Source organism: Cryptomeria japonica, chromosome 3 (assembly GCF_030272615.1).
Source record: "Cryptomeria japonica chromosome 3, Sugi_1.0, whole genome shotgun sequence".
Classification (NCBI taxonomy): Eukaryota; Viridiplantae; Streptophyta; class Pinopsida; order Cupressales; family Cupressaceae; genus Cryptomeria; species Cryptomeria japonica.
The window spans coordinates 121700224-121725491 of NC_081407.1; the positions used below are offsets into that span (position 1 = coordinate 121700224).

Genomic DNA, 25268 nt, shown 5'->3' on the forward strand with positions numbered 1-25268 from the left:
AGTTTATCTTTTGTGGCTCCTTTTTGGTTTTACTATCTGCTACTGATTATTTTTGGCTTTAACTGAACTCGGGACAGGCCCGTGGTGGTGTCTGTTGTTCCTTTTTTGCTGGTGAGGCTCTGCCTCTGTATTTCTACTCCCTCTATCTTTAATATAAAAAAAAAAATTTATAAATGTTGTTTTTGTTTGATTTCTTTTTAAAATAATATAACTTTATTAAATTAAAAAAATTAAAGCTTCCATATCTGTCCCTTACTTTATATGTGTGAGTGAGTGAGTATTATAATACATTTATAATACATTAAAACATAATATAACTATTAAAAATATTATTATAATAATATGTAGTAAAAATTTAACATAATTTAATAAATAGTTTAAATATAACTTAATTAAATTCTAACTATATAATCCTAATTAAAACCAAACCTAAGTGAACCCTAATGCTAACTAATACCCTAAAATGGATTTAGCCCTTACTCTAATTAAACCATAATCCTTCACATAACTAAACGATAATCTATATTGAACTCCAACTTTTACCATAAATAGACCCTAACCCTTATTAAAACATTTATATGTAATATTAGCTTTGCTTTTTAAATAGTTTTAAATATTTTTATATTTTTTATAATTACTATTATTATCTTTTTGACATGTTTAAGACATTATATTTAATATTATTTTAGTTTTATAATTGATTACAATTTTTTTGACATGTTTAGTAACATTATTTTTAATATTAGTTTTGTTTTTATAATTAAATTAAAATTTTGCTTAAAAAATATCTTTTTTATATAAAGTATGCCAACACATACTTCATTATATTGTAATTGATATCTTATTGTATAATTAAGATTTTTTTAGAAACATTAATATTTATTATGCTATTTTTTAATTTATAGAAAGATACAACAATTTACAGATCAATCATTATATTAAGGTCAAACTAAGTTCTAAATTTTCAACATTATCTATGCTAACAAAAACGTCACGAATTTATAATTTTGAAAAATAATTTAAAATTTGGTTCAAAGTTCCAAATTTCCAATTGATATGGACTTTCATCGAAATATCAAAAATGCAACGAGCTGACCCCAAAAATCATAAAAAATATTATTTTTTAAAATTAAATTAAGATAAAAAATTTACAGAGAACAGCTCTAAGCCAGAAACAGACACAAGACTTAAAATTCAAAGAGCAGGTATTGACTGTCGGACAAGAGAAAAAGACTGAAATTGCGATAGAAACATAGAAACGTAGATTCCACCCAATCATTTTTAAATATTATCATAAACGTCATAGCTTCCGTCTGCAATCGAGTCTTATTGACTTGTCTGCATAATAAAATTTCATCATGACGATGGGTAGCTTCTGTTTATCACGCAGTTTACAGCGACCTCTTAAGAATTGGAAATTGTGGCATACAAATATAAATTCAAGTGAACAAGGAACCCCCAGTGCTGGGTTTCAAAGAAAAAGAAAATCTTCTGAGTTAACATCATGGAATGGGTTTTCTGTGTTGTAGCTCTAGTTTCGGCTGGTTTAGGATTATTTCTCTTAAAGGTCGCAAGAGATCTATGGTGGACGCCACTGCAAATTAAAAAGCACTTTGAAGTCCAAGGGATTGGAGGTCCTCCCTACAAGCTATTCTATGGAAATGCCCCTGATATTGTTCAAATGGCTAAACAGGAGAGTTCTAAGCCTTCCCTGTCAGGACACAATATAATTCCTCGAGTTCTTCCTGCCTTTCATCAATGGGGGAAAATCTACGGTTGATATATTCTCTCCATATAAAACTTTGAATTTTTGAGTTCTAAGCTTTCATGGTTCTTATAGATTTTGGTGTATATGAATTTTATCTCCGGGTGCAATCATATCAAAAGGGGGGAAAACACGAAAAGTTACTCAATTTAAAATAACATTTGAAGGAAATTCTGTATATCGTTGTTTTCAGATTTTTTTTTTCCCTTGAACATGTTTCAATTAGGTTTTTGAATGGTTTTAAAAATTAAACTATCACTGGAGTAGTAGATAAGAAGCGGAAAATCTGAATCATCCAATTCATTGGGCTTTCATTTATCTGTTATACAGGTCGGGATTATGTTTACTGGTTTGGGACTAAACCCAGACTTCTTGTTCCTCACCCTGAGCTTGCGAAGGAGGTATTATCCAACAAGTTTGGGCACTATGGAAAAATTAAATTTCAGCAATCGGGAGTGCAAGGACTTGGAGGGTTAGAAGGGGAGAGATGGGCACAGCATAGAAGAATACTTAACCCCGCTTTTCACATGGAAGCCTTAAAGGTAAACTTAGAATTACAGTCCTCATAAGTTGTATAAAAATAATGTCTAAATGAATTGAATAATACTCAATCATAAAGCTTATGCACGATGATTACTTCTCAGGTACTATATGGTATTTTCACACTGGGTGACAGACTTTAAGGTTGATAAATAGGGTGTGTTTTATGTAGGTGTGTCAAATTATGTTATTGGTATCAAGATTCTATTGTGTATTTAACGAGTTAAATTTATTGATCTATATTTCAGGAGTAATGGATTGCACAAGCTCATCTCTCAAGAATGAATGATCCATTTAAACACACTTGAGTTGGAATAGTAGTGGGATGAGTGACTTCTTTGAAAGTCCCAATAGTTAACTCTTGTGAGTGTGGCGTACACCTAGATGCATTGGGTTCTAAGTGGATCACTCATTCTCGTGAAAGATAGTTAGTTTCACACTACTCATATAATATAGATTTAATGATTTTAACTCAATAACTAATCTATTTTTAAACATTAATAGGTTCCATGAAGCAAAAGTAAAAAAGGTGCTACAAGTTTAATTGAAATCTTTTTGAAGATTAGCAGCCCCTACTTTGTACAATGGCAGATTTGAGTGGGTGGAAAAAGTACAGAGTTAAAGATTGCTTCACAAGTTATATTTATTTACTCTTGTTGAATTGAATGTGTTAAATAATAAAATTCATGAGACCACCAGCGTTCATAAATTTTGAAACTTTAAATTATACTACAAAATTAATTAGGGCCGCGACTAAACTTGTTGCACATCAATAACACTAAAAGTCAATAATAATCAGTAGGCTAAATTGATTGCACATCAATAACACGAAAAGTCAATAATAATTCATTGATCATGATCAGCAAGTTTAATTGAGGTTTCGATTGTTCTAGATTTTTTGAAAAAATCAATAACATATAATTTACAACCAATTTAACCAGATCTTAAACACACTCTAAAATAATCTTAAATTTTCCTCTTTAAGCACCACCCACTAATTTTTTTATTTATTTTTTCACTAACTAGATTCCTTTTCCTTATTCGCAATCTTTATATTAAGATCGTCAATTGTACGTTCAACACTGAGTGCTTCACTTCTATACTAGTTGACTCTTCATTGATTTTCTTAAACCAAGAAATAACATTCCGTCTTAACTCATATAATACATCTGCCATGTCAGGGCATGATACCCTCAATTGCAGAGTCTGGCACCAATATGTGCAGAGAATGGAGAAATATAATATCTTCAGGTACAAATGAAATTGACGTTTTCAAAGAATTTTCTGTTCTCACATCAGATATTATTTCACGTACAGCATTTGGAAGCAGTTATGCAGAGGGAAATCACATTTTCGATTTATTGGGCCAGTGGATCCTCCTGGTATTTGAAAGAATGCGCAGAGTTCATATTCCAGGTTCCGGGTAACATGTTTTAGCCTTATTCTGACCATAAATTTTGTTTTGGAAAGTAACTGTTGCAATGTATTTGCTAGCAATATTTTTTTAGGATGCTAAAACTTGTGGGTGTTTTCGTTGCATTTTTCCATTATACTTAATTTTTCAGAAAAGTTACACAAATTGCTGTAAACAGAGATTTTAACACTTTTCCATATCGTTATCACAAGGTTTATACGTTTTATTGCAAGGGCCTGAATGTTATTTATCTTTTATAATATTAGAAAAAGTTCTATTGGAGTCCCCATCCATAAATTTTGAAACAAAAAGTTATTACAATACCGTAACACTCGTACTGATCGAGCAAACTAAAATGAGATACCAAAAACTCTCAGTCATGGGTGACCATTAGCGATGAAACCATAAAGAAGAAAAGAAAAAAAGTACATTGAAAAAGCCATTCAATGAGGGTTTCGCTATTAGAATTTGAATTCATAAATTCATCACAAAAATCATAGTATTGTTCAGAGATTTCACATGGGCATTTCGTCAAATAGTTTGCAGCCCATACAATTTGAACAGATTATCTCAAATAGTCATCACAAAATTAAATTTCTTAACCCCCAGATGCTGCAAGTAAATTTAATATTCAAAAATACTGATTGTGATACATAACAGTCAACTCATGATAAAAATATACTTGTTGTAGACTCTAATATTCAAAAATTCTTCATAGGATTGATTAAAGCGCACAAATATTTAAATATTAATAAATTTATTTTGCTGACCTGTGAAAAACAGAAATATAGGCCAATGAGCAACTTCCCTATACTCTCATCCCTCCATAGCTGTACGGCATTCTCCCAATTGGTACGGATGCCTTTGAAAATGATGCGACAACAAACAAAATAGTACGAGATATAGTGGCGCTTGCTTGAAGCGATGCTATGGCTACTCTTTTTGAAGGCTACGGTTAGCTTGGGAAACCCAAACATAGCATAAGGAAAGGCCTAAAGCCTTCCAAAATATAAATCACCTACTTATTGAAGCCTTTGGTAGGTGTAAAGCCTGCTGGAGTAAATAATGTGGTACAGCTGGTTTGGAAACTCAGTTAATATAAAAGTTTAATGACAACCCCCGACAGGATTCAGAAATTCTGCACTTTTTTTGTAGCAAAAACATAATTCCATCACATTCAGCAATGCAAAGTAATTTTCAACAATATAATATTCCACCATTCATGCATACTACATCTTATCCACAATAAGACAATTAGATTATGTCATAATGACCAATGGACAATTAACTGCTAATAATATTAGAAGCATACCTTATGTACTCTGCAAAGATCATGTAGACTCCTTGTCCTTAATTTATCATGGTTCCCATCGGGGTGCAATGTGATTCCAACCATAGTGGATTCAATCCCTATCCACCCCTCCAAACAGATTTTGTGGCCCATGGTGAGAGAGTAGATATTCAACCAACATACAGCTCCTTTGGGTCAACTTCCTAATGACCATTCACCTAGGCTTACCTACCATTGATAAATTAAAATGCCATTCCCATATCAGGATGCACCAAGCTATACTAGGAGGTCTGTCGAAAGGTTACCTACCTATTCTTCGTTAGAAACTCTCTTCCTTGCAGTCCATTTGGACAGCTAAGCAAACAAGGTGGTCATCGCTTGCATGTTGTTGGTTGTAAGACCCAAATGCCACTAGTGGAAAACCATCCAACCCTCTAGCGTGCCCTGGACATCCATCATCAGCATGACCATGGCCCTAAGGCCCACATGCTCCTGATGGAATTCATCCAGGCCTCTTAAGTCATGGGGTATGAATCGCCTACAAATCGTTGGCTCTAAGGCCCACATGGTATTGGCAGAATCCATCCCACTATGTAAGAGGTACTATAATATCCCCAAATAGGGATAATAGAAAAACAACAATATCTCCAAAAATAGGGAACAAAAATTTCTGAATTTTTTCTTGCAAATAAGATGTTCTTCAACAAACTCAAATTTAGACTCAGATAGTGATCTGATTTTTCTGCTACTTTAAATAAATTTTTGTGTATAGAAAAGTTTTAGAAAGTCACTCTAAATCTGCCTAGAAATTTTAGAAATGATTCACATTGATTTTCTTTTATTTTCTGAGATGAAGATAATTAACATTATGTAGATTTAGACACAAATACCTTAGAAATGTCTTCAAACCCTAGCCGCCTTTGTTAAAACTCCCAGAAAACTAACACTAGGTCTGTTCCACTTGGCCTTTTTGTTGCTATCTTCAATGATGCTTAGTAATATGAAGACACCTTGCTGTAGAATATCCAAATATGATCCTGATGCTTTGAATCTCACTTCCAAAATGGCCTCCAAACTTGATAGAGAATTGCAGCCCTGAAAATGATGTGTTAGGGCATCACAGACCAAAGCCCTTCCACCAAAACACACCCTTCTAACTAGTTTGAGCTCATGTCTCTTCAAATTTGGGGATACTCAAGGGTTTCAAGCCTCAATCCCAAGATTGCAGTGGCAATAGAGAAAAGACTGATCACATTATGAGCTCCCAAGAACCCTAAAATGTTATATAATGACTCCCAAAAGAATTATTTAACTTTATCCATTGATCCATTTCCAACTCGATCCAATGCACCAAATAAAATCCCTAAAAAATGAGTCGATATGCTTCTTGAAATCTCACATCCCCTTGACCTTTTTGGCACAATTTTAATAAAATCACTTAAAGTACATGTCTCTTAAGTCATTAAACTTAAAAAAGGAGAAAACTTAAGTCCTTAGGCTTAGAATCACTTAAATTGCATAAACACTTAAGTTGCATTAAAAACATGCCCACAACATAAAATCACTTAAGTTGCATAAAAAGAAATGCACACAACTTAAGAATAGAATAGAGAACAAGCCAAAGCCTATAGCACTTACCCAATAATTCTCTAAATCCTCTTCCTCTTAGGTAATCCAAGGAAAGGACAACCAATGCAATGTTAATCCTCATGGCTTGAGTTGGGGAAATCACAGTCCTCCCTACCCAAAGAATGCTTATCCTCAAACATTTGTGTAGACCAGGATGCTTAAGAATGTCCTCTCCTTCCCATGTTGCATCCTCCAAAGGCAAGTTATTCCACTTGATGAGATACTTAGAAATTATTTTATTCCTTAGCTTCTTCTCCTTTTCTTGCAAAATTGTTTCCAGAATGTGTATCAACTTACCTTCTTCATTCATTAAAAGAAATCCTCTAGAATGAATCACTTGCTGTCCAAGAGCCTTTTCGAGGCATGACACGTGGAACGCACTGTGGATTTTTCTGTAGATGGCAGCTCCAACTCATATGCTACTTCACCAATTCTTTTAATCACCTTGAAAGGTCCATAAAACTTTGGTTTAAGCTTATTGGCTCCCCTTACTTTCAATAACGATTGTCTATTAGGTTGAAGATGCAAAAATACCATGTCTCCCACCTCAAAAGATCTTTGAACTCAATGGCGATAAGCATATTTCTTTTGTTGTTCCTATACAATCTAAATATTATCCTTAAGTGACTTAAGGATATCTTGATTCTCTTTAGCCCACTCAAGAGCTTTAGGAGCTCTAGAATCCGAAAAAACAAAGTCAACAAATGTAGAATCTTCATAACCATAAAAAGCTTTAAAAGGGGTCATATCTATGCTCATATGATATGTAGTGTTGTAATAGAATTCTGCCAAATGTAATGACCTTGCCCATGCCTTTTGCTGCCCCGAAACATAGTTTCTCAACTAAACTTCAAGCCATTTGTGTACAATCTCTATTTGGCCATTTGTTAGAGGATGATAGCTAGTGCTATGATCAAGTTTTGTTCCAACCAACTTCATCAACTCTTGCCAAAAATTTCTGATGAATATGCAATCTATATCACTTACAATTCTCTTTGGGACACCATGAAGTCTGAACACTTGTTCAAAAAGAAGACCAGCAACTTGTGGTGCTCTAAACTCAAAATACATTGACATAAAATGAGCATATTTAGTGAGTCTATCCACCATAACAAAAATACGATCCTTACCATTGATCTTGGGCAGCTGGGAAATGAAATCCATTGATATTTGTTCCCACTTTTGATTGGGAATAGGAAGTGGATGTAGCAGCCCTGATGGATAAGAAACTTCAACTTTGTTCCTTTGGCACTCTATGCATTCTCTTACATGCTTGAGAACGTCATCTTTTATACCTTTCCATGAAAATCTTTCATGGATGTACTTGTGTGTCTTCAAATAATCCTGATGACCAGCGAGCTGATTGTTATGGACAACAATAAGAATCTTATGTCTTAGCTTTACTTTCCGGTACAAAATAGATTCTATCCTTATAATAGATGATGTCATTCAACACTTAATACCTTTCATCACTGATTTTACCATCTAGAATCTTACAAGCATGCTGATTTTTTGAATATTCTACTAGTAGATGATCCTTCCAAGAAGCTGAAATTTCTGAAAGTGAGCGAAATGAGGGGTCTCTAGATAATGCATCAACAACAACATTATTTTTCCCTTATGACCAATCCATTATCAAAGTCATAGCCTTGAAGCTTACTCACCCAATGCTGTTGTCTCTCATTTAATCCCTTTTGCTCCATGAAATACTTGATGCTATTATGACCAGTCCTCACTATAAACTTGCTGCCCTCAAGATACTGACGGAACTTTTCAAGTGCATGCATGATTGCCAACATTACCTTGTCATATGTAGAGAATCTCTTTTCAACCTCATTCAATTTTCGTCTCTCATAAACAATTGGATGCTTGTCTCGCATCAAAACAACCCCAATACCAAAATTAGATGCATCACACTCAAGCACAAAAGGTTTAGAGAAATCTGGCAAAGCCAAAATAGGATGAGTACTCATTACCTTCTTAAGATGGTCCATGATCTTTTGAGTCTCATCCGTCCAAACATAGGCATCCTTCTTGATCAAATCTATCAAAGGAGTGGTTGATGAAGAAAATCCCTTCACAAACCGTCTATAGTATGTGCACCCAATGAAGCCCCTCGAATTAGGAAACCTTCTTTGATGGTGGCCAATCAAGTATAGCTTGAATCTTCTCCCTATGTGCCTTCACACCACCTTCACCAATGATATATCCCAAATATAATAGGTCAGTGATGCAGAACTCACACTTGGGACTTTTACAAAAAGGGAGCTAACCACTAAGATACCTAGCACCTCATCAATGTGTTGTATATGCTCCTCCCATTTCTTGTTGTATGTCAAGATGTTATCAAAGAAAATTAATACAAATTTCCACAATTTCTTGTTGAACACATGGTTCATGCAAGACTAAAAAGTTCTTGGAGCATTTGATAACCCAAAGGGCATCACCAAATATTAAAAATGTCTATTGTGGCACTTGAAAGTTGTTTTATGCACATTCCCCTCTTGAACCCGAATATGATAGTATCCAGAACGAAGATCTATTTTGAAGAAATAGATTGCTCCATGAAGCTCATCCATCAACTCATAACATGTAGAATAGGATACTTGTTGATGGTCTTGTTATTTAGTGCACAATAATCGATGCACATCTTCATGGTACCATCCTTCTTCACCAAAACAACAAAAGAATCGTAGGGTCTATAACTAGGTCGTATATGTCTTGCATCTAGCAACTCCAATTGTCTCCTCAATCTCATCCTTGAATCGCCTAGGATGACCATAGGATCCATAACAATTGGCTCGCTATCCACAAGCTCAATAACATGCTCAAAACCATGATCTAGAGGTAGACCATGTAGTAGATTTGAAAACACCACACTATGCTTGTCCAACAAGCCCTCTATGTCAACTTGATATCCACAATGTCTTGTATCAATGGACTTATCTAAAATGGAACATTGAATTGTCGACTTGGCCTTTAAATGCTGAACAATTCTCTCTATCCTTCTAGTTAAAATAACTCTAGGAGCATACCACCTTCCAACCATTTGTTGTGAAGCTCAACTACATAGCCTTAAAGTCCGTGACATATAGACTTATAGAATGCAACCACTAAACACCCAACACAACATTCATCTCATCAATGTTGACCACATAAAAGTCATTAGTAAGGGTTTAATTACCCAAATTTATACTCAATTGTGGATTACGATTAACACAATGCAACATCTTACCACTCACTGCCTGCACTCGAAACCCATCATGCTCCTCGACTTGCAAACCTTGCTTCTTCACATAGGATGAATCGATGAAGTTGTGGGTTGCCCCACTATTAATCAACACAAAAAATTGTTGTCCATGCATAATGCCCCTTACTTTGAAGTCATTATAATGAGGATTGGTAGTGATGGTTGCAATCGCACCATCCATCTATGTCGAATCATCTTGATGCTCATCTGTGTTTGTCTTCCCATCCATCTACTTGTGTTTCTCATGAAGAACTTGTCTTCTCCAACTCATCATCACTAGGTTCCTTGAAGACTTGAATCTAGTGGGCCTTGTCCCCACTTCTACACATGTCCAGGTGTCCAAGGGTCACGATAGTTGATGCAAGACTTTTTCGTCTCAACGCATCCTTTGAATCATGAGGTGCCCTACCAATTGCCCTAGAAATCTCACCAACTGGTCTAGAAAACTCTGGTTTCTTGTCCTTCCTCTGTGAAAATTCCGCGTTAAGGGTCTCTGTGAAAACTTGCTAGAAAGTCTAGCCTTGGTTATTATAGCTCCATGTTCCTTGCATGCTTAATAATATCCTACAAGGATGGTGGATCAAAAGATTTAACCCAGCCCCTAAGAGATTTTGACAAACTATCCATGAACCAAGAAGTCAACCTCCTCTTAGTCACATCATAAACCATAACTGACAACTAGTGAAACTCTAAAATTTATGCATCTAGTGTCCCAACCTAGCTCAATTGAGCCAACTCTCTAGAGTGTGCCTCTAAATCCTTGCGGTCAAACTGCTATATCAATGTAGTGCAAAACTGATCATAAGAAACTATTGCACCATGACTCCGTGTCACTAGACCATGATACCAACACTCATGTGCCGCTTTTTCAAGGTGAATGGTAGCAAATTTGATGGCCTCAGCCTACTTCATTTGATTAGGGGCAAGGTAAGTATCCAATTTTTGAATCCAAGCTCTAGTTGTACCCTTGGATGATACATCAAAGCTTGACAAGATAGACAAATCAACCGTTTTTGTAGCCCATAAATTTTCTTCCCTTGATTCCACTAATTCTGCTTTGGCTTTGTGTGTTTGGTGACATCCAAATAATCTCTAAAAGAGATAGCTGACTGAAAATCTATCCCCAAAGCTTGATACTTTGCCAAAATTTCAGCATCCTCATTGTTCTCCATTGATTCTTCTTCTATAGACTCGTCCTCTTGTCGAAAGGTAGGCATGAAAGGTCTAGATTGTGATGAACCCAAAAGTTTGCTAGTAGAGTGTTCATTGTTTTCTGCAGCTTTGCTACTTTCCTCTCTCTCCACATGCACTATATTTCTTCCAGTTGTTGTGTTATGAGCCATCCGACTCAAATATAGATTGGTGTTTTGTAACTGTCTTAGTGTTTCTACAAACATTTGTTTTGCCTCCTCTTCAATTGATGTTGGTGGCTGATCACTGCTATCCATTATTCCCTTTTGTTTTTCAAGGTTATGACCACCCTTTCCAGGCATGCAACCAACCCATATAGGCTACCAATACCTGCAGCTCTAATATTACTGTAATATCCCCAAATAGGGATAATAGAAAAATAACAATATCTCCAAAAATAGGGCACAAAAATTTTGAAGTTTTATTTGCAGATAAGATGTCCTTCAACAAACTCAGATTAGTGATCTGATTTTTCTGCTAGTTTAAATAAAGAGTATTTCAAAGTATAGAAAAGTTACAGAAAATCAATCTAAATTTGCCCAAAAATTTCAGAAATGATTCACTTTTTGATTTTCTTTTATTTTTTAAGATGAAGATAATTAACAATATGTAGATTTAGACACAATTAATTCAGAAATGTCTTCAAACCCTAGTCGCCTTTGCCAAAACTCCCAGAAAACCAGCATTAGGTTTGTTCCACTTGTCCTTTCTATTGCTATCTTCAGTGATGCTCAATAACCTGAAGACACCTTGTTATAGATTATCCAAAATCGGATCTTGATGCTTTGAATCTCACCTCCAAATTGGCCTCCAAACCTGATAAAAAATTGCATCCCTAAAAATGATATGCTAGGGCATGACAAACCAAAAGCCTTCCATTGGAACACACCCTTCTGCCTAGGGGAAGCTTATATGTCTCTCCGAAACTAGGGATACTCAAAGGTTTCAAGCCTCAAGCCAAATATTGCAACAGAAATAGAGGAAAGACTGATCACATAATGAGCTCTAAAAGAACCCTAAATTGTTATATGATGACTCCCAAAAAATGATTTAACCTCATCCATTGGTCCATTGCCAATTCAATCCAATGCTCCAAATAAAATCCCTTAAAAATGAGCCAATAGGCTCCTAGAAATCCCATGCCCCTTGACCTTTTTGCTAAGTTGCCAATACGGGTACGTGGGTACGGTACACTAGTATGACAAAAGAAATTGGGAGTTGGGTACGTCCATACAATTTTTTAATAAAAATCATAAATATATACATATTTGCAGCCTTAAAAGTAAATACATGAATAAAATTTAGAATACTACATTTTATGCATGCTAAACAATACTTAGAACTACCATAAATATTAGAAATTTGAAATACAATAATACTAATTTGATATCAATTTGTCAAAACTTGAATGTTATGATAGATATATTGAATTCATTGTTCATTTGTTTAACATTAAAATAACATGGTTAGTAATTAGGCATCATATGGATCATTGGAAGATTGACATCATCATTGATATTAGATGATGTATGTCGATTAGTAGAACCACATGTAACCCCACCCCACTGCCACTTGCACTAGAACGCTGGCTATCGGACTCCACAACAAGTAAAGATTGTTTGGCAGCTGAAAAATCCAAATCAGTTTGCTCTAGATCTACATCCCACAACTTTATGGCCCCTTGTACTCATTTTGTGTATTAGTAAGAAGGTGCAAGTTGGAATGCACATAAACTAGTTCTTATGCCTTGCTAGCAATTGATTGCATTTCATTGAGTGGATAAAGGAGTATGTACCCCAATTTCATTTAGATGAAGAGGAACTAACAATCTATTGAAACAAAATGAGATGGATAAAATTATTAAATTGTAAATCAAACTTTAAATTTGAAGTTAATAATTTTATTATTTTTTAAAATAGTAAACGGTATAAATTTAGAGAGTGCAATAAAAATAAAGAAATTTACTTGTGATAAAAGTTTGATTGCATTAGTTTAGAGGTGTGGTGATGTATGGCCATTGAGGTACCACCAAGCATGAGCATCCTTCATATAGTTGGCACGGAGAGTGGAAGCTCCTTGACCATTGGAGGCTACAAAATCAACAAACTCACTTGTAATTAAATCCTCCATTTCAAGATCAGGGAGTGCTTTCCTACATCCATCACTTACTTTTGTATCTCTGTATGGTTGCACCTTTGATGGCATAGCAAGAATTTCATCACTATAAAATTTGGGAGTCAATGCAAATGCAAGAAGGTGAAGTGGGTTGGTCATTTTGTTCCATCGCTCAACACAAATTGTCTACACCTCTTTGAAGAAAGTTTCTTCAAGATCTTGCGCTTTTTCATTGATGATGAGTTTCATTTTCTCAATCATTGAGTCAATGCCATTGTATACCTCTCCCAAGTATGGATGATCCATGTCAATATAATGGATCATACTCATGATGGGCTCAGTGAAACTAAGAAGATATTCCACTAGTTCCCACCATGTTTCATCTAGGATCATCCACTTTACAATTCTTGCTCTTTCTATACTTGATTGCCTCCATAGGGACCAACTTTGACTGATAAACATGCTAGCAAGTGGCTCTTGCACCTTAACAAGTCACCTCAAGATGATTGTGTTGGAGGCAAATTGAGTCTCAGCAACCTATTCAAAAGTTAAAAATTAAAATCAAATAAAAAGACATGCTCAATTTTAAAAACTAAATTTATAAATATAATGTTGTATTTAATTAACCAACATGCTCTCAAATGCAAGTTTGGGAAAAGAATTTTGGGTAGAGGCAATATATATAGTGTTGTATTTAATTAATTGAGGTCCATCCTCTCAGTTGGATTTTGAAATTCCCAAAGAAAAGTGGTTGCGAAAAAGAATTGCTTATAATCATCTATAGGTGTTTGGTTGTGAAGCTTTCGGTCATATTCCACAAGAAAGAACAAAGCTTGATGTGAAGTCAAAATATTGTATCTCCATTGGATACAAAGATGAGAAATATGACTACAGGTTATGGGACCTGTTGTGACCATTTCACACATCGCCCCATTAGAATGGGGACCCCCTCTTTTTCGCTTTTGTTTTGCCTGTTCTTCTCTCTGCTTTTAGGGTTTTGAGTGAGTGAGTGGTCTATCTGGGCTAAGACTAAGCCTTAGGGGTTCCTTTTGACATTATTCAAGCTGAGTCCAGTCAAATTTTGAAAGTTGATTAAGTGTCCTCCCTAGGATTGAGATTGTTGAAGTAAGGTGTGCCTGTCAGGTGAGTCAGATAGGTCTCAAGTTAGGTCTAATCAGGGTTTTTTGGGAAAAAATCCAATTTTTTGGCTAAGTGTTAGCATTTTGAATGTGGTCTTGCCTAGGTAAGTTTTGATCAAATTTTGGAGGTAAGATGATGCCTGAAACACAAAATTCGCTCCTGACCCTCACTGAAGGTCCAGGGCGAAATTCTTTCTAAGTGCAATTTCTTGTTTTGAGAAGGCTTACTAACTGGTTCTTGGCCTTGAAGATGACCTAACTCTGCCTTGTGAAATGATTGGAGACTTAAATTTTGGTTGGATTTGCCAGAAAGGGTAAAATCGCTCCTGACCCTCTCTCAGGGTCCAGGGCGAAAATGTTTTTTAAAGCATATTTGTCACTGACTTTTCTATTTTGCTTTATGCAGGGTCTCCAGGAGAGATAATCGGACGTGACTTGATACTTTTGAAGATTTTGAAGGCATGAAAATGGTGAATTTTGAGGGATAAGGGAAAAGTCGCTCCTGTCCCTTACTCAGGGCCCAGGGCGAAATCTTGATTTCCCTCATCCGGCAGTGAAAAAGGACCAAGTGTTGGATATGATTGGAAAACAAATGACTTTCTCCACCCGCCTGAAGGAGTTTTAGCTCGAGATGATGAAGGATTTTGTTTGAATCATCAAAATCGCTCCTGTCCCTCTCCAAGGGTCCAGGGCGAAAAGACTTAGTGGAGTCATTCCTGACCTTGTTTGGTCAAATTGAGATATCAAAGGCATGGTGGAGGACGAAATGAACGTGATAGAGCATCCAGACTTGATTAAAGACAATGAAATGATGGAGTTTTGCCTAGAAGGGTAATTTCGCTCCTGTCCCTCTCCAAGGGTCCAGGGCGAAATTCTTTATATAAACATTTTTAGACCTTCTTTGGACTGGAACTCTTATTCATGGCGTGTAACAAGATGAAATCTTCCCTAGCAAAGACATTTCGTGATGAGAGATGAAGCATTTTGGCCTAGAAGGCAAAGTTCGCTCTTGTCCCTCACTGAAGGTCCGGAGCTTGATTTTCAAATTTGCACCGTTCTTGCAGGATCAAAGTGGTTTTATGATTGGAAGAGATCAAGGAAAGCATGTTTTGTCCATTGAATATAATTTGAGTAGTCAGCAAAGGAGGAAATCAACCCAAATGACAAAAGGCGCTCCTGTCCCTTGCTGAAGGTCCAGAGCGATTTCTAAAAAGTGCAATTTCCTTGCAAGGACAAGGCAAGTTTTGTGATTGTAACGAATGGAAGAAGGCGTGTATTGCCCATTGAAGATAATTTGGAGGGCTAGCAAAGGACGGATGAACTTGAATTTGCAAAATCGCTCCTGTCCCTCTCCAAGGGACCAGGGCGAAAGACCTAGTATCCAGCCCTTCTCTCCAAGTTTGGACAAATCTAAGCCAAGGTGCAAGTTTGAAATGATGTTTGAAATGCCTTGAGGTGGAATTGAGAGGCAAGGATTACAAGTTTTGATGACAATAGGGAAAATCGCTCCTGTCCCTCACCAAGGGTCCAGGGCGAAATTTCCAAATGTGCCCATTTACCTTACATTTTCGAGATAACCTTTTGTTTCCAACACTCAAAGGGGAGTGGAGGATGATGTTCTACGCCTTGAGGGTAATTTGGAGTTGAAGTGATCAAGAATTTGTACAAAGGACTCAAAAGCGCTCCTGTCCCTCACTGAAGGACCATGGCGATTTTTGCAAAATCAATAACTTCCCTCTAAGATTATGCTAAGGCAAGGTTGTGCAAGGATGGAAAGGGTCTTCTAAAGCATGGTGAACAAAGACTTGACTTCTAAACTTGATGATCCTAGGTTAAAATACAAAATCACCCCTGTCCTTCACTGGAGGCCCAGGGCAAAAATCTTTGAAACACCTATTTTGCCTTGAAAAAGGCAAATTGAGCATGCATGGAATGAATGAAAGAGATCATTGCTTACCCCACAATGAGAATCGACAAATAAAGGTGAAGGATTAAGAGCAAAAGTGAAAAGGCGCTCCTGTCCCTCTCCAAGGGTCCAGGGCGAAAAAGGTCCTAATGCACTTCCCTCCTAGAGATCAAGTGAAATTGAACTCAAGACTCCAATTAAAAATGCCATTTTAATGCCTAGATAAAGTTTTGAGCGAGGAAAACTGAGGAATGCAAGGCCTAAATTGAAGGTTCGCTCCTGTCCCTCTCCAAGGGTCCAAGGCGAAGTTGGTAACATCTTTTTATTTTTTTCACCACATTTGAGCATTGGTATCCTCCAAATTGCATTAAATGCCAAAATTGCTAACTTCGAAATATTTGAAAAAATTAAATTAAATTGGCATTTAATAAAAGGCGCATTGGTATTTAATAAATTAATTTTGAGCCTTAGAAAATCGAATTTTTATTATAAAGGCATTTAAAATTAATTTTTGTGAAATTAAAATTAAAAATGGAGCGCTTGAGGGCTTATTTTTATTTATTTTATCAAGTCGGCCTCTCCTTTTGCAAATTTATTTATTTTTTTAGGCCTATTTTGACAAGTCGGCCTATGGGGAAGTCAAGTGGTGAGCGCCCTATATAATAGGGGTGTTTTGATCAAGTTTAATCAATCATTCACTCATTACTTCAAGTGCGAATTTGGAAAGCAAGAAGGAAGTGCGAAATCTGGTCTATTTGGAGCGAATTTATCTCAAGTGTTGGAGGCTAGAAGGTGGTAGAGTTGATTCTTGTGAAGACTAAGGGAGGCGCATTTTGCTCAAGGGAGAACTTTGATCTACATTTTGCCTAGCGAATTCTCCTATATTTTTGCATCATTTCTTAGAATTAGTACTCAAGTGGAGGTATGGCGAGATCATCCTAGTCCCAATGTTGAAGATTTGAATTTTGTGCTTCGTTTTGAAAATTCTAAGTTTGATGTAGTTAATTAGGAAATGATAACTCAAGATTTATCATGAAGTTTCCTAATTAATATCTTTTATCTTCCTTGCTACTCTTCAAGATATATTACTCATTATGAAATGTTGTGTAGGTGTCAAGATGGCGACTCCAAAGGCAGGAACATCTACTAGTCGTCCAGCTCTCATGAAGGAAGATAAGAGGAACGAAGAATTAGAGACCAGGATCGTGTCCAAGTGGAGCAATATTGGAGATACCAACTTGGGAAACTTCAGTGTGAAGAAGTTTCAAGAGGTCCCCTACATTGGCAAGCCATCACCTGTTGCGAAGAGAATAATTGAAAGTGGCATCTTCAAGGCAGCCGGTTTCCCTCCAGTAGTCCAGTGTCATGAGCTGATGATCGAGTGTGCCCGCCATTATGACGCACAATCAAGATCAATCGTATCCAAGGAAGGGAACACTTTGGCTTACCTTTCGGAGGAGGCTATAAGTGAAGCTCTCCATCTTCCAGAGCATAAAGATATGGTTTACAAAAGCCTAGAAGGAGCCAGGTCAATGTATGAAGATGATCCCGACACTTGCTTGAGTATCATCAATAAGAATTGGTTACTCAAAAGTCGTCCTCGCCTGAGCAAGATTCCCAACACACCACATAGGATCGACTTCCAAGAGGAGTACAGAGATTTGATAACTTTGCTCAATCGAGTTACAGGAGCTCCTCAAGCCTTCTACTTTGAAAAGTGGATGTTCTACTTCATCCAAGTGATAGTTCAAGGGAAAGGAACGATTCATTGGGCTCGAATTATTAGCCATTGCCTGGATGTGCAGTTAAGAAGACTAAAGCCTACCAAGTCGTTCCACATGAGCTCATACGTCATATATGCCTTGATCAGGAGTTTTGAATATGCAAGGCTACCTCATAGAGGAGTGATCGGAAGAGGACCCGAAGAAGTGAGAGTTTGTGATTCCTATGTTCATTTGCATCATCCTCCTAGAGGCGACTACAAGTTAGTCAATGACACCTTCACGATGAACATCACTAGGATATTGCAAGGTGGGATTCACAATCGACTATCTCTGGATGCACAAGAGCTTGTAACGAGGTATGGTGCTTGGTTCATCCAGTTTCAAAAGTTTACATATATCAGAGTTCATGGGTGTCCTTCACCTCCCTACATGTTGCCAAGGTATCCGACAGACAGGATAGTACTACTTGAGGTAACCAGACAGTTGGCAGCTTATGCCAAGACTTTCAGACACAGGCATGGAAATGGAATTCTCGTGCCCATCATATTGGGGAATTCAGTTGAGGTATGTCCTAATACTCAAGCCTTGGATGATGCAGAGAGGGAATTGGCCTTATATTCATTCACATTCTTTGCCTCGAGGGAGAATTTCGATCCTCATTGTTATATGGAAGAGACAGCTGGTAGGAAGTACAAGCACGAATTTCAGGTAGAGGACTTTTGGATGAATCTCTCAAGTGATTTAGAAGTGAAAAGAAAGATGCATTCCAGATTACCTTTAGATTTCATCGGGAAGTGCAAAGTTTACAGAGTGGCCGATCAAGCTCAGGACAGTGGCAGACATCTCCAGTCATCCTATGATAGAGAAGACAAAGCACTGAAGATAGATTGGAACGAGCCTGAGATTTTGGACTTGAGAGCTTTGATGGCTCCAGTTTTGTCATGTACTCGCAGATGGGTGGATGTACAACATCAAAAGTTAAGAGAACAGAACATACCAATGACTTTTACTTTGGAGGAAAGACCAGAAGGAGGAGCAAGCGCAAGTGAAGGCAATTCTCATCCTAGAGGCGCAAAGAGGAAAGAAAGACCTGAGAAAAGGGAACCCTCCAAGAAGAAGCAAGAGGCCAATCGAGATCGCTCATCAGGCACATCTTCTCGACATGAAAAAAGGACAAGTCAAGTTGAAGGACAAGAGAAGACGGTGCCTGAGGTTGATGAATCTATGGAGTCAATGGTACAGAATGATAAACCTAAAAAGGGGCAGGCAACTCAGCATTCATCAAGTCAATCTCCCCAAGTCGATGAGCTACATGGAGAAAAGAATGATGATGAAGTGACATCTCCTCTTCGAGAAGACGAACCATTGCCTAAGGAAATACAAGTTAGAGAGACGAGATCCGCCATTCCAGATTGGTTGAAGGAGAGACTGACAAGGGTGATTGTGATTGAAGATGAAGATGATGTAATTGACTTAGAGAGCCTTATCGGAAATTCTCAAGAGGCAACGGAGAAGAAGAAGGCCACAAAGATGTCCAAGATGATCACAGATGAGGCAGGACCTAGGAAGTTGTAGATAGCTACACCAGTAGTGGACAAGTATGAAGGTGAAATTCTTGCAGAAGAATATGATGCAGAAACATTTGAGCTTGGTCCACTCATTGCTGAGCAGGCACTGGATGAGGCAACAGATTCAGTTGAAGCACTTAAAGACAAGCTTAAGGAAGAAATGGAAAAGAATAGAAAGCTTGAGAGAGAGGTCGGTGCTTGGAGAGGCTACTTTAGTCATCTCAATCAGCCCTTGAGATGTCAGGATCCAACAGTATCTCCTGTGCAAGCACTTCCCCTTGAATCAATTGGTGAGGCAGAAAGAGTCAAGAGCTTGGTTCAGCTTATGAGCTCTTGGATTGACAAATCCCACACAGTAGCCGTTGAATTTACAACAAGAATGATGTAGACAATCCACCGAGCTATCCAGGTCCTTGAGATCGTCCACAACCTAATGATAACAGTAGCCACTTTCACTCACACTAGAGATGTTATCATTCCTGTTCTGCAAGTAATCAGGCAAACACCAAGGAAGATCCTAGCACAAGAAAAGATAATGGATGGAGGAGCTCATAATTTACTTCAGTGGTCAACTCTACTCCAGATGAAAGAGGTTCTTTTCGAGGACATCAGCACCAAATGCAATCAAGTTGAGGGCGTCATCCATCCAATTCAGGATAAGGTGTTTGAAGTGTTGTGTACCATTCTCGGCAGGAGGATCAAAGTTGAGACAGATGTGGACCTTCAAGAGTTGGAAAAAAGAGTCAAGATCATCTTTTGCAAGGATGAGAATGTCATCACAGATGGGCAACGGGATCTAATGTTCACTACTATGCTCCTGATTGAGAAGATCAAAGAACTCGAACTAGGATGGGAAGCTGCTCTTCTCAAGGCCTTTGATCAGGTTATCCACTTGGAGGAGCGAATGAGGAATCTTCCCGAGATTCCTATTGTTGGGATTGAAGGAATTGTGTCCAGATTCGTTGCATATGCTAAGAACATTGGAAGGGGAATAAGGTTCTAGAAGAGAGGTTGTTATAAAATGATGTGGTATCTTAATTATCATTGGTCTATGTTCCCTCGATTTTTGTGCCAATTAAATATTTGGCTATGCATTTAATAATGTTCAACTAAAAAGGGAACTTTTTGTAACAAACCCTAATTAGGGTTTAGGTGTCGAAATCTCAGCCATTGATCTTCTTTTGATCTGGGCCGTTCATTGTAATTGAGGATGCTATATATACCCTCACTCATTTTCATTTTGTCATTAGAAATTAGAAATTAGAAATAGCAGATTAGAGATTAGAGCTTTTGGAGAGAAGAAAGTTATTTTGTAGCAAGATTGAGTATTGAAGAAAGAATTTCAAACAATTGTTGTCTATTTTGGCTTTGAGATCAATAAAATATTGAAGTTATGGTGTTTTATTGCAATTCTTGTGGCTATCTTCATGGTTGTTTACTTTCTTGAATCATTCTCAGTCGAAGTAGTATTTAAGTTTGAAGGACTAAGTGTTGGGCTTGATCTTTGGTGAGATTCACGTTCCAAACCACTAGCTTCTTACTGATTGTAAGGACGCCTTGTGTGGTCAAGTGGAGATATTTGGATTGCTTGAACCTTCAATCATTATTGAACTATTGATATGTATCTTTATGGTAGTATCTATAATTCTTGATGATTTGAAAAATCACTAATCACCTTAGAAGATCGCATCAATTCCAGTAAAGTTGTAATTCCTTGGCAATACTGAAATTGGTAGAATCTTACCAAGTCTAGCCTACATTGAGTCATTCTTAGGATTAGATTAGAATTCATCTCTTGCAAACCCTATCTTTTGATCTTTTTTTTGAGAACCTGTTAGCTTTAGGAAAATTATGTTCCTGCAGCTTGAAAACGTAAGGCCCCTTGAAGAAACAGCATTTACAACGACCACTGGTGCTTATCCACACGTAGAGATCCTACAACGAAGAACCTTGAAGTCACCCTGATTGATCCTTTCTCGCGATATCTTCAGCATTCAGAGGCTTTACTCAAGAGAGGATAAGGTACCCTTAGGTATTTTATTCTATGTTTGATAGTGTACAAAATACACGTCAACAGGACCCCATTTTGAAACAAGTCACTCACAGCAAAGATGTATTTTTTAATGAAAAAGTGATGCCAAGTTTACCAAAATAGGGCATGATTGCAAAAGAATATATGCCATTGGAAGACATACCAGCCAAAGAATATCTTCCATTAGAAGACATCACAAGTGGGAGTGTTGTCTTTAATCAAAAGGAGATTTTAAATTAATGATAGGTACATCCACAAGTTCAACCCCCTAATTTTCCTGAAAATGAAGTGTAAGATCATCCCATTGGTGTCCGTGAGGAGGGTACTCCAGAGGAATTAATTCCTCAAGTTTGAAGGTACACCAGGGAGCATAAACCTCCAACAAAATATAATGATTTTATTCAACATTTGTCGCTGCCAACGACGCTGAACCTCCTACATTTGAAGAAGCATGTGAAGATAAAAACAACAAACAATGGATGGAGGCTATGAAAGATGATATGGGATCATTGATGGAAAATCACACGTGGGATTTGGTGTGTCTTCCACCTAATAGGAAAGCTTTAAAAAACAGATGGGTATATAGGTTGAAGGAAGGTGGTGGAAAGAAAAGATACAAGACCAGATTGATGGTCAAAGGTTATGATCAGTAAAATGGCATTAATTTCACAAAATAAAATTTCATGGTTGTGAAAATGACTTATATCAGAGTAGTGTTGGGTTTAGCAGCTATGTATGGCCCTGAATTGGAGCAGCTTGATGTTAAGACAGCCTTGGTACATGGTGAATTGGAAGAAGACTTATACATGCAGCAACTTGAAGGTTTTGAAAATAAAGATAAAAGAGGATTTGGTTTGCAAACATAATCAGTATGGTTTGAAACAAGCTCCAAGATAGTGGTATTTAAAATTCTATTCTTTTATGGCCGAGCAAAATTTTGCTAGGTGTGAAAATGATCCTTGTGTGTATTATAAAGTTTTGAAAAATGGTCATTTTGTGCTGCTGTTACTTCCTGTTGATATATGCTAGTGACAGGAACTAGCATGGCTGTTGTTAGCAAGCTGAAACAACAATTGGCTAAAAAGTTTTCAATGAAGGATCTAGGGGCTGCCAAGAAAATTGTTGGAGTGACAATCATCAGAGATAGGCATAAAAGAGAATTGAAATTGTCACAAGCAAAGTATATTGAAATGGTTTTGGACCACCTTATCTTGAGATAACTTATTGCTTCTGGAAATTTAATCCCTTTTATGAGAGTAGAAAACTTCCTAAGCAATCAACTTTGACTTCCAATCTCATTCCTTCTAATGAGTAAGAAGTCCATTTGCAATTCACTCTATTTTATCATTATGGAGTAACTTTGTATGAATAGCAGCTAAGATGCCATTTTGCGATTCTTTATTCTGTCTGGTACCATGCAGATTTCTTGCAATATTAAGATATTCCTATTTATGCGGTTTGTCCTCTACATTTTACTTTTGGTTTCAAGAGTTTATCCTTCAAAGCCACTGTTAAAGAGAATCATTATAGTGTGCAAGGTGCAACTTCTTTTAGGGAAATTTAGAATTTGATTTGGATTGATTTCCGATGAATATTTGTCCTATAGCTAATTCCTACTTGAGGCATTGGCAATTTGATGAAATCTAGATAGGATATTGACAAAGAGGAACCAGACCATAGAATTTTAACATAGCGGAGTTGACATTAGAATAGCATAATCCCAGAGCATATATTTAAACATTTTAGACTTTACTTGGCGCAAAGTGGCATCTGAGTCTGAATATCCAGTATGAGAAGAATGTTTGAATTTGAATACATAGGTGAAGGGTTTCGGTTCTGGACATTATTAATATCTAAAAAGATGGTTAGCATAAAAATCTAGTCATTAGAGCCTTAAGTTTATGGGTAGTGACAAAAGGTCTTTTTACGAAGGGCTGTTATGCCCTTTAGATACTAACATGCATATGCAAATGTCAAATTTAGACAAAGTTTTGCTGCACCCTTAGGAGATGGTGGTGCATATAAAATTGCAATCGGTGCCAGATGGCTCTTGCCTTTCCTTTCCTTCTCAATTTTCATAAATGGCTGGAGTTATTTTTCAGAAGAGATTAAGATTTGTGGCACAAAATGATTTTGACGTTATCCATGTTTTATTATTAACTCTAATCAAATGCCTCTTTTATAATGCTGCAAAGATGTAAGCAAGCCAGAGATATTCGTTAATGAACCATGGAAAAGGTTTTATGACTCTTGATATCCCAGGAACTTTGTAAATTTTAACTTTCAAGGAGATTCTTTGTCTAATTTTGATTTTCCTGTATAATGGCTGTGAACATTGAATTCTAGGAATAATTTGTGATAACAGGTTTCTTCCTACAAAAGAGAATAGGCTTGGATGGTGGTTGGATAAAGAAATCAAAAGATGTATAAGACAGGTGATTGAAGGCAGGGAGAGAAATGCTAGCATTGAAAATTCGAGTGACTATGGTACAGATCTACTTGGACTAATGATGAATTCCAACAAGAAGCAGGGTGGAGGAAAGATGCAGAATAACATGAGTATGACAGTAGATGAAGTAATTGCCGAATGCAGAACTTTCTATGTAGCTGGACAGGAAACTACAACAATCCTCTTGACATGGACCATGGTCTTGTTGGGAATGCATCAAGACTGGCAAGATCGAGCACGCAGGGAGGTGTTAGAAGTATGTGGGAAAAATGAATTTCCGAATGCTGATGCTGTAAATGGCCTAAAGATTGTAAGAATGCATACTCTTAAGTCTTAACCTTACCCAGATTTCATTTTTTCCAATGATTGTCTGAAATACGTTTTGTTTCATAGCATTATGTTAGAAACTAGTTGAAATGTGGAGACAAACGACAGAGGAAATTATGCAAATAGTCTGTGTTTTCCAGATATTGAACTATGCATTGAAAGTTTAATACAAAACTTTGGTTTTTAGATGAAATTATGTTGTACCGTTGTTATTGCAGATGGGAATGATACTCAACGAATCCTTGAGACTGTATCCACCTGTAGTGGCAATGAGCCGGCAACCATTAAAGCCAATGAAGCTTGGAAAAGTCTCAATTCCTGCAGGTACTCAACTTCAAATTCCAGTCCTTGCAATGCACCACGATCCATTATTGTGGGGCAATGATGTGCATGAGTTCAATCCAGAAAGGTTCAGCCAGGGAATTTCAAAAGCTGCTAAACATCCAATGGCATTCATGCCATTTTCTGTAGGTCCACGGTTTTGCATTGGTCAAAACTTTGCATTATTAGAGGCCAAAGTAGTATTGGCCATGATTCTGCAACGTTTTTCCTTTGTGACTTCACCTCATTACATCCATGCACCTGTTCATTCACTCACTCTTAAGCCCAAATATGGAGCTCAGGTCATACTCCACATAAATTGAATTTAATAACAAAGAATCCTGAGTAAACAAACTGCTATAGTCACGTATATAGTATATTATTGTGGGGTATGGATAGGGAACTGTTTGATATAAAGCGTGGTAAAATACTAATATTTTTGTGTGATGACTTTGATATAATACCATAATGCAAATTTGGTACCGTATGTTAATTATGTGATGATTTTGATCAAATGGCACTGCATGGATATATTTTAAAATATTAGTCATAAAAAAAATATTGCAATTCCCCAAGGGCATGAGTTAACCTTGTCAAATTTGGCTCA

The 25268-nt window shown here is 36.9% G+C and overlaps 1 protein-coding gene across 1 annotated transcript; it reads left to right on the top strand.

Annotated features, from left to right (window-relative positions):
* Nucleotides 1–1297: 1297 nt before the first annotated feature.
* On the top strand, nucleotides 1298–25157 carry LOC131038738 (cytochrome P450 734A1). The gene is made up of 5 exons (XM_057971276.2): nucleotides 1298–1775; nucleotides 2096–2307; nucleotides 3487–3728; nucleotides 23930–24323; nucleotides 24559–25157. The coding sequence occupies exons 1-5, from the start codon at nucleotides 1505–1507 to the stop codon at nucleotides 24982–24984; spliced, it is 1545 nt and encodes a 514-aa protein (XP_057827259.2). The 5' UTR covers nucleotides 1298–1504; the 3' UTR covers nucleotides 24985–25157.
* The last annotated feature ends 111 nt before the right edge of the window (nucleotides 25158–25268 follow it).